Source organism: Tinamus guttatus, unplaced genomic scaffold, assembly GCF_059628265.1.
Source record: "Tinamus guttatus ecotype Peru unplaced genomic scaffold, ASM5962826v1 Tinamus_guttatus_pri_ptg000246l, whole genome shotgun sequence".
NCBI classification, from domain to species: Eukaryota; Metazoa; Chordata; class Aves; order Tinamiformes; family Tinamidae; genus Tinamus; species Tinamus guttatus.
This window is the reverse complement of record NW_028288780.1, coordinates 8,393,729-8,409,845: the sequence shown is the minus strand read 5'-3', so window position 1 is coordinate 8,409,845 and position 16,117 is coordinate 8,393,729. Positions and strand designations below refer to the sequence as shown.

Genomic DNA, 16,117 nt, shown 5'->3' with positions numbered 1-16,117 from the left:
AAGGTGATATGTGATGTGATATACGCACCTTTGTATGTGATTGATGGAGAAGGAAGATAGCGTGGAGAAGATCTTAGCTGGGATGGCGTAAGTCAGGACCAGAACAGAGAGAGAGAGAGAGGGTAGGGTTTGAGCCATCAGTATGTCAGTATATCAGCATTTGGTGATAGGGTTGTCTAGGAAGAGACTAAGGCTGGAAATGGTAGGGCAAAGTCCAAAGTCATGCAAGTTAACTGAAGGAGAAGATTTCAGAAGAATAGCATGGTCAATTCTGCTTAAAGCTGGTCAGTTCTGTTTAAATAAGGAAAAGAGGGAACTTTTTCTCTTAAAGTTTGAGAAGATTTTTGGAGATGTTGGTGAAATATGCCCAGTGGTGCAAATTGTATGAGAGAGTTGCTATCGCATGACAGGGGTGGGTTAGAGGCTGATGGCCGTATAGTGGAAAAATGGGGGAATTGCAAACTATAGGAGAGGGGAACTTGGAAAGAATCAAGGGCCCCTATTGGTGAATGAAAGGGCAGGATGATGTAATAACCTGTTACATTTATCATCCTGGTGAATTGTAATACAAATTATAGAATATGCTACTTAAAAGTTAAACGCTTTTATCATAAACTCTTTCCTATTGTCTTGCATTCTATGTCCAGTTTCCCGTTTTTGTTAAAACAGTTGGCAAATCCTTAGCTTGCTAAGTTGTACGTTATGTCATTGGTACGCTGAGGCACATGCATCAGCACAGTTCATAAATGGAAGCAGCTGGTTTCCTCTGCACTAAGAGAAAGCACAAACATACAACCAAGATCTTCAAATCCTCTGTATGCTTTGGATACAGTTCCTATCCTGAAAAGCCATGCTGTGATTTCAATTAGTGCAGATGTGCAGCAAGCCACCTTATTGGCTCACAAAGGAATTCTTTTGTTTCAACACTTGAACTGCTAGATCTGGTTAATGTTACCAAATGAAAAAAAAACAACATCACACCTATGGTATTAGTCTTATAGTCCAGTATCTGAGAAAGCCTTGGCAGAAAAAAAAAATGTTATCATCTCATAGGGAAAAGCTGAATTCATACACAGGAACTGCAGGATTACTTCGACATTTTACTAGTCCCCTGTAACACCAGCAAGTCCCATAAATGCCTAATGGAAAAACAGCGGAAAATGAGATCTGCAGCAGGCCTTTAGAAATCAAATTTATGTTGCTGAACACTTTTTTTCAGGTCAGGTTTAAAGGTCAAAAGAAAGTGGATAGATTATATTTGCTGATTGTGCCAACTCGAAAGGCCTCTTTTAAAGGTTTTCTGTTTCTACGGAAAACCCTCAAATGCTTTTGGGTAGTTTTGTACAAGAACTGAAATGCGCAGAATCCTTGCTAATTTTTCTCATGTGAGAAATAGTCATACAACACTACTTATTTATCTCCCCCCAAACTCCTGAATTGCATCTGACTTAGATGGTATGTAATCATTTTGATATAATTGGTATCTGCTATTAATAATATTTTTAGTGTATTTTGGCTTCATACACCCTCATACTCATCTGTTACAGTGCCAGCTGTGATACCACTGTGGCAAAAAGTCACCCCACTTAGTGTTCACATGTGTGTTAAAATTTGTCTCCCTCTTTCTCACAGAAATTTTTCCTTCTTTATTTCCAAGCAGTGAAGTATCTCCTAGTGAGCATCCCTAACGTTAACAGTCTGGTGCTCTTTCAAATGTGAATAGAATCAAACTGCAATACCCTTAGTTGAAGAGGAAGAAAGTGGAACACAAAAATGTATGCTAAGGTCATCAGTTTCTAGAAAAGGAAACTCAAATGCTGGAAGCCAAGTGGATGACTGGGGGTGAGAGGATGGCTATTGGGTAATGTCTTCTGAATCCCAAATAAGTTGGAAATAAAGACAAAATTGTTATTTAAAAACAAACAAACAAACAAAGCACACCTTTCCACAGGATATTAATATCATACAAAAACAAATTAAATAAGAAACTTTGAAGCAGTACCAAACAAATAGCATGCTTGTATACCTTTATTTTCTTTTATAATTTTATGCATGTGGATTTATTTCATCAGCTTCTAAGTTTAGAAGTAATTCAGTATTTAGAAAGTGCAAGATAATTCAGTATTACCTCATGTCAAGTGTTAGCACTTCCCAAATCAAAAACAATTTTAATCTAACTTGCTTAGTATGTTCCATTAGAAAAATTTTGAGTATATTACAATTGCAGTTATTCTCTCAGGGAATTATCATGTTTACATTTACAGTAGATATTTTACTGAAAAGGACTTTTGAGAAATTACTTTGAATTGCTCCAGTTCTTTAAACTTTTGAATAGATAGTTTACTGCTATGTGATGATTTTTAGGACATGAGGTTTTCAGTAAAATGATTGAGAATTTCATTAATATTACATTTAGCAAAAGCCTTAGGCAACTGTATTGGCTTTCATCTATGCGAGTTTCCTCTACACTTACCTGAATTAGTCATGTCGTTGGAGTGGAATTAAGTGATATCTTTCAGCAAAGATTTACCAGTATCTCTCAGTGTTTCTAAGTACATTAATAGCCACTCATTTAGGGAAAGCTTTTCTTTCAAGACAGAGTTGTAAAAAAATAATCTTATTCTTAAGATTCAATTCTGCAGCAAAGCTGCTGCCAGGATTTGTAGAGCTACCTGCATGTAGGCCCATGGGAAGGCTTCACATTTGAACTCCACTGCTAGTTACAATGACTTTCAAACTCAGCTCAAGTGGACGTAATGATTCCAGTTGCCTGAAATGGAAGCTCAAATATCTAAGCACTTTCATTGAAATCTAGTTATCTTTTACAGTCACAAACACAGACATGTTTTTGACTAGATACGGAGATCTTCTGAGCTAAACAAAATCTAAGGCCTTGGTTTGGGCTGAGTAACAACACTTCACAAAATGTGTGCAAGCGCAGGGTAATTTTCAAAATTCTCCTTCCAGAGTGTAGCTGATGGGACAAATTTTAATAAAATTGGATACATCTGCGGTAGTATCATATATCACCCGACAGGCAGACAAAAGAAATAGGAATTTATTGGAGGAATCCATCCGACTTTTCTTGTGGGCAGGACTACATCTGGCATTTGTGAGAGTGTGCCATTTCCCAGATCGTCACAGTATGTTGGCAGGCTATTTTAACAGGCTTGGATGTTCATTTAGAAGATCATGATCTCTGAATGGATACATAATTCACTGTAGGAAAACTAAGGTAGAAAACTCCCCAGAATGAACGTTTTGGCCAAAAGAATAATATCCAAAGGCAAAAACAAATTTGTAACAGGCAGTCAAAAAAGCAGACGAAGTATTAGTGTATCAAAATGCCAGGCATTCAGAAGATGTTTTATAAAAGCTAATTTTTCAAACAGCTCCTTGTCATCTCTATCCTCTTTGCAGAACATAGAATGATTATAAGGGTAATTGTGGAAAATTGCTAGTCATCAGTGCTATTAAATATCTAAATTCTAAAATGTATCATAGAGTCTTGAAATTGTTGAATAATTTCCAAAGACTATTACTCATAGTGAATATTCTAAAGTTCCTTTGCTATGAGGTTAGAAAGGGCAGGGATTTAGCAGAGTGCATGAGTTATAAGCAATCATCTCTGGGGAGAGTAGGTGCCAAGGAAGCGACTTTACAGGAAGACTTCGTCAACTCCTCCATGTCCTAATGCGAGCTGTGAGGAGTAAGCAGGGTCGGAAGACACCTCAAACTCTGCTTTGTATCTGTTAGCCAAAATACTGCAGTGTTGCAGAGCATTCTCCAAAATCTCCCTTTCAGCAGCCTGAACCATACCACGGTACTAGTGAGAAGTTATGGAGGTAAATTAACTTTTACACATTGGTGCTGTCAGATTTGCAAGTTAACTGCATCGCTTCATAAGTCTGAGGCCCTGATTTGCAGTGGAGTCATTTTTTCTATTTTCAGACAAGGCCAGAACTCAGTATCAACTAGCAGTAATTACCTCTGTTTAACCTAGAGTTAGATGACATAAAACATATTCCCTTGTGATTATTTATATCCATTTCCAGCTAGGAAGGTGTGGTATTGAAAACATATTCCTAAGCTTTCCCACATGAATTATTCAAGAAACTATTGCTTTTGGACACTTTCCTGGTTATAGTTCACACTGCAAGAAATCATTTGGGTGCTGGCAATAGAAAATCTTGACTTGCTTTGTTGGGCATTAAGTGTTTTAAGAGCTTGCTTAGTTAGTTAAGATAGAACATAAAAATGAACCTGAATGCCTGCATGACCCTATCGATTTTTGATATATATATATATATTTTTCTCTATTGGAGCAGTTTGGTCTCTTTTAGTGTCCCGAGGGAAGTTTTCCATGAGTCTATGGGTCAAAAATTCAAGTTCTAAACACATGTTCAGGAAACATTTTTAAATCAGGACCAAATTAACTGTTGGCACAATTATGCTGATTTATAAAGCTAATATAAAGCCTATGCCAGCAAGATATTTATTTTCCTTTTCATGTTTCAGATTTTTGTTTTGGTTATTGATTAGCAAACAAATATATATAGATATATATATCTGCATATATGCATATACATATACGTATGTACACACATAGATATTTTTTAAAACATTTCTACTTCAAGAGCATTCATGGAAAAGAGGTATACAGGTAGGCACCTAAAGTATTAAGTGTACAGGAGCCACAGGAATTATCATTTGTGACATTTATAGCAAGTTATCACATCTGTTTCCAGCACAGAGTGATGCTGGTAGTGCTCAGAGCTGCAGAATGGCAGGAATAGTTGAATGTCCCCATGTGCCGCCTTCATCTGAATGACAGATCAGAAGCACATCTCGCTAGGCTGCCTGGCAGCTGCTTGACTACAAAAACAAAAACAGATCTATTTGTTTGTAGATCCTGTTTAATTACTGCTGAAGCATGGTAACATTTTATAAGTCAGTTATTTCCATCCAATTTTTTTTCATCGAGTTTCATGGAATAAGATTTCCCTGCTACAGAAATATAGGGGGAAAAGGAGGAAAAGGGAATTTGCACTTCAGATTAGCGCATCTAAGTGAACAAAGCCATCCATTGTGTTGCTTTCATGTTAGATATTAATTTGATAAGGAAAAAGTATGTAAAAATGGGAACTAAAAAAAATGAACCTTTTTTTTTCCTTGACTCCTTTATCATACATTATAATGTTTATTGTTGAGATTAAGTGCTCTCTATTCAAGCAGTAACAAGTTTCACAGTGGAACAAAAGTAGGCAGCACTCACAAAATTCATTTCAACAAAATGTATGAACAGAAAGATATGAAAACTATTGATTATGTTGTCTGTGGTGACATACAAACAAAGTGATAACCGTTCGCATCTGTAAAAGTTGAAGAATAGCAATGTCAGGTTGTGCAAAGATTAACATAAAAATTTGACATCTTTGGTGAAAATTTATAATTACAATTGACGCTTTGGTAGAGATTAGAATGAGGGTGGAATCTTGTCAAGTAATTTTTTTGTTTTTGTGCCTGTTGGTACTAACTGCTTAACCCTTTGGTTAACCACAATTGATACTATGGATAGACGAGGCTACTGGAGATGGAAATAGGTTCTGTGATTTACAGCAGTATTTGAACATGTTTGTCAGAAGTGAGTTTGTTGAGCTTGGTTTTGTTCTGCAGATGTTTTTAGTGCCTTTGTATGGATAGTGCTCTCCGGGGAGCCTTGTGACAAGAACTCACTTGTGTCTCTGTTGTAAAATACCACTGTGCTAGAGTTTGCCTTCTTACGAGAGTCTGCTGGCTTGGCTGGACCGTGAATGTTGATGAGGAGACCTTCCATGAGAGAGAAGAATGAGAAAATTGAGAGAACTGTTCACTTTCTCAGCTATCTTTTTTAAATGGAAAACAAACTTCAACAAATACTTAATCATGGACATTTCCTATAATTGAAGGAATGTAATTGATACAGATAGATAAAAATACTCAAAAATTGAGTCAGAGCCTTTCCACGTTTGCTTTAAAGAGAGCATGCTGCATTTTACTTCCAATGGAACAATGATATTCATTCCCTAAAATTGGGTTCTTTATTATATAGTTCCAAAATATTTTAGTTTGAGTGTTTAAAAAGGAGAAATTATGTTTGTTTAGCATAAGAAATGAATTTAAATCCACAGAAATTAGGAGGTGATTTTGAGAGATACCAAATTCCTTTTGTTTTAGAAAAAGTTGAGATTTGTCAAGTCTGTAAAGACTTTCCCTTTGGGTTGTAGGACGTGGGAGCAAGGACTCACTCACCCTACCCTCCCTGGTAGTGGCTCTGATATTGAGAGTTGGTTTTGGAAGTGTGAACTCCTGAGCTCATTAGAAACAGGAACTTAATATAAGTAGTATTTGGCCCTAAAACCCTAGTAGTTAGCAGAGCCCACCCCCCTCCACTTCAATGTGAATATCCACACACAGACTGTAATAATTAATGGTAAATACTCCCATAGCTCTTTATGTGTACAGAGTGTTATACAGGCGATAACTGTAATTACTTACCTGAATTAATTTAAGTGAAAATATCCTTGTTTAGAGAGCCACTGTCCACACTTCAGCTATATTTCCTAATAATTTTTAAAACCTGCATGGCTTCTGACTCCCATTTATTTGTGTGTTCAGAAATAAAGTTACACAGTAGTCTTTATATAATGATAATAAAAAGCCCAAACAATAACATTAATGTTCTTTTAAATAATGAATTTTAATGTGTGGAAGTGTGAGTAATAAATGTTTTATTGTAACCCCTGATGTGGTAATTAATCCAAGTGATTAGGACCTAATTGCATGTTTGTAGTAACTGTTATATTTGCTGTGAAAGAAGGAATTTCTAACTTGCTGTTCTGGGACTAGAATTGTCAGAAAACTAATAGTTAAAAGGAATGGTTAGTGCTCTTATATATAATTTGATAAAAGTGAGGTCAGAAATTAAAAGAAATATGTCTTTTATTCTGCTGGTTTCTCTTTCAGTTCTTTTGAGCCTTTCTCTTTTACTGTGCACTTAATTTTGTGCAATAACTGTGCTTATAAATTAAATTAAATGTCATAAGGGTACACAGACTATTTAATATCAGCTAGCAAATACCCTTGAGAGCCCAAGAGAGTATTTGTTTTATTTAATCATTTACACCTTAATTTGCAGATAGCAAAAGCCCTTTTATGCCATAAAACTTGTCATTTTCATGCAAAAAGTCAGTCTTTCTGGAAGCAGCGCTAGTTTTAGGTGTAGTGCTGGCTTTTTCAATAGCCGTTTTATGCACCAGAGCAATTTAAATCTCCACTGAAACTATAGAGCTGTTCTGGATTTGCACTGATGCAGTTTATGAAGTTTTGGTCCTGGGTTTGCTGGGTTGTTTTTGTGTTTGTTTGTTTGTTGGGAAAAAGGGGTGATTCAGCAAAATTACATTTTATTCATCCGTACTGTGTTTTGCCCTTCCTGACTTTGCGATGCTTAAACTACTTGAGAGATGACTTACAGACTCACTTCGGATGTCTTAGTGCTTGAGCAGTACAAAAAGCTCCAGAAACCTTTTTTGTTTCGCCTTTCTCATTTCTTTTCTCTCTCTACCTACCATGTTACAGTATCAGGGAAATCTTTCAGATGATATTATCTTTATTAGTGAAATAATATGCTCCTTCTTTGGGGCTCTTGAAGAATGTTCTGATGATGACAGTAATGACTTTGATTAATATTTAATCCCCATGCCACTACATTCTTATCTCAAAGGTGGCAAGGTGCTGGAGAGAGGGAAGGTTTCTGCTAAACTGTTTCAATAAGAAGTCCTTAGGGAAAAGCTTACTCTTTTTTTTTCTTTCTTTTTAATTACATCTTGTATCTGTTTTCTAAACTGAATTTAAGTAAAGCCTTTCATACCAGGCCCATGTTGTTGAGAGGGAAATTCATAAGTCATGCTGGAACTGACTTATTTTTCATGGCATTTGACTCATTCCCCTATTTGTTTATATTGCGGAACTGCCGGCATTCCTGTGAATCCCCGGGCACTGCTAATGCTGCGAGGCCACAGGTACGGCCCTCTCATCCAGCACAGGGCAGCAGGCAGCATATTTTTGTGAGCAAAACAAACTATTGCCCCAATTAGTCCCCCCTTACTCCTATAGAAGCCACAATACTTGTGTGAGTAATCCTATAAGCCAGAAGTCTATTGTATGGACAAAGCAGATGAATCTTCATTTGAGGCCGTGAGATGTTAAGGACAAAAATAATAAGCAGGCAATACTAATGTGCCAGCTATGAATGATTCCCTGAATTAATTTTTACAATCATATAAAATGTTCTGCAATTAAAAATGTCTTTGATACCCACGCAGTCAGTTGTGATCATCTAGTAATGCGAGTGTATACATCAGTCATTTTTTTCAGTCTTTGTGTGTTTTACCTATATTTATAGACTAAACCATGGTGCTGATATAAGTCCATGTATTAAAACAAAGCAAAACAATTTGTATTTGTTCTTTTCCTGTTTAAGGCTATTTGAGTAAGCAAGGAACAGACTAGTTTTGAATATTTGCTTGCAGAGATTTCAAACTGAGTATCTAGAGAATTAGACATCCTCTATGCATTCATAGTTGCATAGATTTTCTCAATTTACTAATATACTGTAAATATTATGTGCACAACAAACTTGAATGAATTCAACATATGGTTGATGTTTACATAATTAATGAGATGCCAAATTATATTAATGTAACTAGCCATACACATAAAAGCAAATGGTGCAACGGGTCTGAATTAACCATACCCAATAAATTATTCCTTACTTCTTGAAATACTTACTTGCCAGGATGGGACTCTGGGCTCATATACAAAATTGTGGAAATTAAGACTGTAAATCAATTATCTCGGTGCTTCTACCATCATAAATAATACAAGGCCCAATTTTAAGACTTCTGGTTATTGTTTTGTGAAACAATAATTGGTGTGTCTGAATCTACTTTTGATCCAAAGACAACAGTCTTCTCTTTTCATCATTGGGTTAGGCATTCCTATTAATAAAGAACTATTTCAGAAAGATAAAAGGTGAATTAAATAATTCATCTCTTTATTCAATTTGGAAAATGTGATGCATGGCATTTTCAGTAAGTTTTTAAAATTGTTTTCAAAAAAGGGCATGGCAAAGTGTTTTGGAGAGAAGAAGAAAAGTGGCATGCTCTTTATTGTAGCTTGTTTGATTTGCAGCTTGTATTTTATTGATGATAATACCCTGTACTTTATAATACCTTTCAACATAGAATTTCAGTCATTTCAGTAATGTTAAGTAATTAAACCTCCCACTGGTTCTGCCAATGGAGGTGTATTTATCATTATAACTATTTTACAAGTGGGTAAACAGAGGCAAAAAAAGGTTGAATTACTTAATCAAAGGAATAAAAACTCCTGCCTCCCAGATTGTTTCATGAATATTTTCCTCCCAAATTCTCTTATAAATTCAGAATAATAATAGACATCTTGTTCTCTGAGCTTTGTAAACTTGCATAAAACTCTGTGCTGAACTTGACAGAGAATATGGAGGTCTCTTGCAGTCATGACAGTATGGAACAGTATGACAGTAGGGAACTACATATAACTGCGCTTTTAACATCTTAATGCATCTTGCCAAAATGAGCTAAACTACGTCTTTGTTGTTCCTAAGGAAAGGGAATAATTAGGAGGGGGGAACATATGAGATTTCCCTACAGCAAAACCAGGTATCCTGCTCCCTTGCACATGTGTTTGCATCGATACCTCATTGTTTAAGTTCACATCTATATGCTCTGTAGGTATACATGTCATGGGCTGTCACACCGTTTTGGTTTTATGCCCTAAAAATGATTTGGGAGAACTTCCTGGAGGACCCTTACTTTAATCTATACTAATCAAGTTTCAAACAAGTTTCCAAATAATTTAAAAAATAAAAAGCAACTGCTAATATATACATAAAATAATTGTTTTCTTTAGCATATACTGTTAAAAATGGAGTTTTTCTGCTACTGTTGTAATCTGATAGATACTAATATGGCAGCAATCAGAGTTCACTTCAGCAACAAAGAAGCTGTTCAAGTCTGAAAGCAATCCTCTCCTCCTGACATGTTGGCACCATCATAGAGGAAAATGTCAGGGTCAATATAAGCACATTTACTGACAGTTAGGTTTTTTCCTATGTTACTGAAAACTGTTTGAAACTTGGCTTTTATCAAAACCAGAAACACTGGCCACTCTGAATGATAGAACAATAGTTTACAGCTTAGTCATTTTCCAGTTATAAAGCAATACTTTCATAAAAATAAACAATGCATAGAGTAACAAGCCAAAACAATTACTCACAAAAATTGTTGCATTTTTGCCATCCTTGCTTTTTGATTTAAAACAACTGTCTCCAGTAGGAATTGGATGAAAAGCAGTGGGTTTTGTTTCATTAAGTAACCACTTGCTGATCACTACAAGATAAAGTATAGTTCAAAAATGCAATTGATACTGTGTTACCTAAGCATATAAATAATCCAGAATATATTTTCCTACATAACCTACCCAATGAAGAATTAGGTACACAGATAAAAACAACTTCATATACTTCACATATTTATAGACTGACCATTTGACAAATAGGAAGTTCTGGAGAGCTCTTTTCCTTCTCAGAGAAAGTAAAACAAAACAAAAACCCCATCACAAGCACCTTGATTAGTCAAGGACATGTTGTTTGTTTTCTTTTGTTTCTTTTTATTTCTGGAGTTTTGGGTTTCTTTTTTTTTTAATCAGGAATATTTTAATATTTATGGTTTTTGATATTCTTCTGTTATATCTCGATAATAAAAAGTATTTTATCAAATAACTTCATGCAGGAACAGGTTGCATGTATAAATGCTCAAAATTCAAAGGAAGAAGTAAGTGTTCCACCAAGTGTGCTCATTGGTAGTGCAGTACATTTAGACTATTGTGCCCAGATATTGCCATGTTGAAGATGACCTTTTTTCCCTTAATTGTTCTCTGCTCCTTCAAACTTGCATTACGTAGTAAGACAGAGGAAGAGGTTTCGATCTAACTTGCCTGGAAGATTCTTTCTGGTTCCTTTTTTGAAGGAAGCTGGTTTCATTGTCTTAACTCTGTGGGTGGGACATGAACTGAATCAAATTGATGTTCCATACCGTTCAGAGGATAGAAAATAAGTTTCAGTCTCCCCTGGTCCTAAGAGTGTGTAAGCAGGTGTGTACAAGCTATTCTGGCTGGAGCAGTTACCCTGTGGTTCATTCCCCCTACCAAGAACTGCCCTCGTGCTGCATTTTGGCTCCTTCCAAACCTCTTGGATGCCATAGATGAAACTGGTGGTAGAGCAGAGCCACAGAAGGTCCCTTCTGCCTGAGCATGGCTTGAAGTTCTCCTTGTGCATGGGGAGACTTCAGCAGGTCCAAAGGTCTGACTTGGTTATGTTTGCAATTTAGCGGAGAAAAATTCTTTTGCACGTGAGAAGTATTTGACTTTACTGGAACTGCTCACATGCTTGAAGCTGGGTGATTTCAAAGGGCTTTTTGCTGAATCACAGCATTTATCATGAATGTCTTTACATAATTGTTCAACTCGTATGTGCCTGAAAAATCCCACCCTTTAGATGGATGTGATGTCATTGTAATTGCATTTTTATGTAAATGCTTGACATAAAATAATTTTGGATTAAAGGATGTGACTCTTTCATGTTGGCAAAATAGAACTTATCTCAAAGGGCAGCAGACAGTTGTATATATGTTTCCGGAAGTTAATTATTTTGATTCTCATTTGATATTCAATTTATATTGTTATCGAATGCTATTTTAAAATCAATACAGGGTGTCATGCCTTGAAAACCACACACATACAATGAAGTTAATTTTGTATAAGCCCCTCTGAAAATGGAGGAGGGGGATAGAGGGGAAAGGAAGGGAAAGAGGACAGAGGAGGAGTTAGAAAGAAAAGGGAGCAAAGGGAAGCATTATTGGTGGGTGTTAGGTCTGAGAGCAATGCTAATTTGTATTATCTCTGCATGTCCTTATGTAAATATTGCTTTTGTGGTATCCAACGATAATAAATCCAAAAATGCAAAGCTGTTTGTTATTATCACAGTCTGGATTTATCTGTGTGTTAGGTCACAGATTTCAGGTTTGGTTTTAAGGAAAAGAAAGAAAGTTAAAAACATATATCTCGACCCTCAATATAACATTATGAAATCTTTATATATGTATGTAATGCATATAAAGCCAGCACAAGTATGTTTTTTCATGTGAGCAAATGACTTCCAGATTAACCTCTCGGTTTGCTAAGAGCACCTTATACAGAAATACATTTTCCAAAGAGCAGTTCTGGCTCTGTGAGATGCTTCAGCACTCTGGTCCTGGGCTCCTAACACTTTTGACAGCCTTAATTTGCTGTCTCCAAAGAATCCACGGATGTTACAAAGAGATGTAAGATCCCATGTTCTAAAACCACACATTCTACCCAACAGTCTACCCAAGGGAGATCTCTGAATTGACACTGATATTGGCAAAACAAAACAAAACAAAAAGGGGGGGGGGGAGGGAGGGGAACTTAAATTAAATAGGCAAACCACTATTGATTCTTTACCTATAGTCTTCAACTTTTAAGGTGTCCTTACTTGGTATCTTACACCACCCTGTACCACTACAGAAATGATGCTTAGAATTGCTAGTTCTGGCCTTCAGAGATGATGTTAGCTCAGAGTTAATTGTGAGAGCTGGTCAGAATGGTTGACTTAGATTCATGTGAATGTTATTGTTATAATCATTATAAATCCCCATGTAATACAAGAAAACCCATTTGCTTTGGTGGAGTTCATTCCTGTACAAAATTATAGCTTGTTGCAATGGTGTGGTCTGTGGCCTGTAGTTGCAATTCAAACTAAGAAGCTGTGCTCATTTGCGTTACAGAACGAAGCTGGAACTGGAATTCCACTACACATAAAGTCAAACTCTATGGAAATCCTTAAAGGAGGAAAATAATATAATCAGCTTGCTTTAAACCCAGGCCTGTTTGATTCAGATTTTATACGTTTTGTTTTTACCTTAATTCCATTGTGTGATTTGGACAACCGCAACTTATTTTTGCAAGGAAATGTTGTATTTGGCAAGGTTTTAACAAAGCTTTTCTACATCCCAACTCTTAATTTCTGAATGTTTCATTATCATTTAAATATACTAATTTAAAAATATTTTTAAAAAAGCTATTTGAGGAGTGAGATTGCATGCAGGACTGAGTTTAAGGAAACACAGAAAACAGAGTTGTACGCTTTCCTATGCAGGAACTGAGAAGCAAAGTGTCTGCATCTCAGTACTTTTATGTTGCCTTTCCAAAGGCAAAGGGAGTTGGATGCAGGCCTGACTTTTATCTCACGGGGATAGTGTTCCGTACCTTAAATTACAATCAGATGTATTTTAGTTCAGATCAAGTTTTCAGCTTAAAATTGGTAAGAAGCCTAATTATTTGACCAGGTTACTATTTACGCAGACCACTGTATAGCAATCTGTGATTTATCCACAGCTGGCAACATGTTAGCCTCGAAAGGTTTTATTTTGTGTTTGGAACAGTTTTTAAAAAATTCAGTTCTGTTCATTAAATGAAACACTAAAAGTTGGTAGAGATTGCTATGGAGACAAGATGTTATATAAACTGTTCATTTTAATTCTTCAGAATGTAAAAATAGCAGAGAAGCTTGGATGCTTACAGGATTTTGGTCTTTCAAGGTACTGAGTAACTCTACAAGATGCAAAACATTCTTATGCCCTCTGGACTTTTATTGTCATTTAACAAATCATGCCCAGATTTTAAAAGTGGTCATATATTTGCTAGACAGGGAAGCTTGGAGTAGGCACAAGTAAACGGCAAGATTTTCTAAGTAATCTTTAATCTACGGACTCTTCATTATATTATTTTTCTAGTGAATAGAAAGCCTAAGATGAGCTGTTAGCTGAAGTAGTCGAAGTAAAAATATAGATATTTTGTGATCTGAAGACAGAATAATATGGATAAAAAGTAGAAAATAAGACTGATTCACTATTAAACCTTTTAGAGTGTCACAGTAGTGATGTTATACGTAAAACTGAGATGGCAATTTATTTTTAAGGCCCAACTCCAAGTTGTTTGTTACTCTGCCTTAGAAATTATCTCTGGCCTTAAATTTAACACCTGCAGCTCTTGCTTGAAAATGACTATTATACACTGAGTTTTCAGAGCAGTTAGTAAAAGTGCTTTTAGAACTGCAGAAATGGAACACCTCAAATTTGTTTGTTTATTTATTCTAAAGACTATGCCTTTGTATGCGTTTGTCTAAAATGTAGATAAATGAAACTAGGTGAACTTCAAATAACAACTGGAACAGATGGGGTTCCATTTGGTGGTAAAGACATCTTGAAAAAAATCTTTGTGCTTTGTCTGTTAGCTGCCAAGAACTTGTATATTAAGTGTTTTTGGACAATATCTTTATTTTTAATACGTTTTGTTCTGCTATCACTAGAAGAGGTATAATTGAATGGAATTGTGTGCTTTTGCCTGGAAATTGTGCATGAATGTCCCATTAAGACTGTGGAGTTGGCCTCATGACAAGCCAAAGGACAAGAGCTGCAGCTCTACTTTAGTTTGACAGCTGAGAGCATCACAGTCTCCATTCCTATCAGCAGCTGTATCCCTTTAACAGTAATTGAATAGGATCATGTTCTCATGGTTCAGGAAATGCCTATATGGAGAAGAAAATACGGAATCTGTGGCTTCAGGAAAATCAAAAATACTGTGTGGAAACATGAGAAACACTGGGCTTTTTCATGCAGAATAGCAACAAGTATATCATGCTGTACGTACTTACTATAAACAAGGTAATAATTCTTCAAGCAAGAGATTTAATTAATCCCTTAGCTCCATGCAGAGCCATCTTTTTGGGCATCGGATTTAAGCGGTGGAGTCAGATCGACTCTGTTCCCAAAAAGGGGCATTTAGAATTATAATATAGCACCTTTTTTATACAAACATTAGCCTTAGCTGCCACGGAAAGCACACACCATAGAATGCAGAGGTAGTGGGTTATGTTTAATTTTGGAGGGTTATCTTTCTCAGCATATGCAGATTCTTTGTTACCTCTATATTACTTTAATGCAAATATACTATTTATTTGCAGTGTTTCTAGTTGAAAGGAGTAAAATGCACTGGGTCGTTTGTGTGCTTGCAGGGATTCTTCCTGACGGTGTCACCAGAAGCGATATTAAAAGTGGCTGCTCAGGCTTCTGCAAACAACAAGATCTTCAGCTTGAATCTTTCTGCACCATTTATTAGCCAGTTCTACAAAGAGCCTATGATGAAAGTCATGCCTTACGTTGACGTCCTTTTCGGGAATGAGACGGTGAGTCCTACAAAAGTACATATGTCTTTTGCACCTACCTGTTTGTGTTGCCTGTTTTCTAGTTGTCATTATTTGCAAAAAGAGACTCTTTCTAAAGTGTCTGGAAGATGAAATCCAGAATAGCAGCAGAGAAAAAAGACCCGAAGGGGTATGATGTTTCAGTCGATGGCAGATACGACATTTGTCCTGTTAGAGCTTTACTGCTCATTCATGTTAGTGTAGAGACGGATGAACAAGTTACTTGAGGTTAAAAGAGGGAATGTCCAGTGCTCTGGCTGCTTCAGAATCACTACCATATGTGTGTCCTTGCCTAGCAGTAAATCTCTGCTGGGAGAAAATGTGTGAAGGGCTACTGCAGAGCTGCTGAGATGCTGGAACTTAATTCCATACCCATATTCTTATTCTTGACAGCATTTCCTCTGATGAAAATGCTCGCTCTTTTGGGAGAAATGGGAGGAGAAACCTGAAAAACTATGAATTGGTTTAGAAGGTTCTTATTGATTTTAATAGAAAATGGACTGGCTGACCATCTAAGGAAGCTTATCTTTGCTATGCAACAGTTGGCAAACAGAATGCATGAAGTTCTGCCTGGAAGTCCATGTAATAGACTTACTGAATTCAGATTTCACTTATTGTGTTGCTATCACTTCTCCATTTTTTTTTGGTTCAGAAAGTTCTATTAAATATTTATTAGTTTGCTCATCACAAAAAGGT

At 36.2% G+C, this 16,117-nt stretch overlaps 1 protein-coding gene across 2 annotated transcripts in view; it reads left to right on the top strand.

Moving 5' to 3' along the window:
• ADK (adenosine kinase) overlaps positions 1-16,117 on the top strand; it is a 258,310-nt gene that overhangs the window by 164,730 nt on the left and 77,463 nt on the right. For both annotated transcript variants that reach the window (XM_088526442.1, XM_088526443.1), the window contains exon 7: positions 15,233-15,403. In XM_088526442.1, coding sequence (XP_088382568.1) covers positions 15,233-15,403 — 171 coding nt within the window. The remainder of the gene's footprint in view (positions 1-15,232; positions 15,404-16,117) is intronic.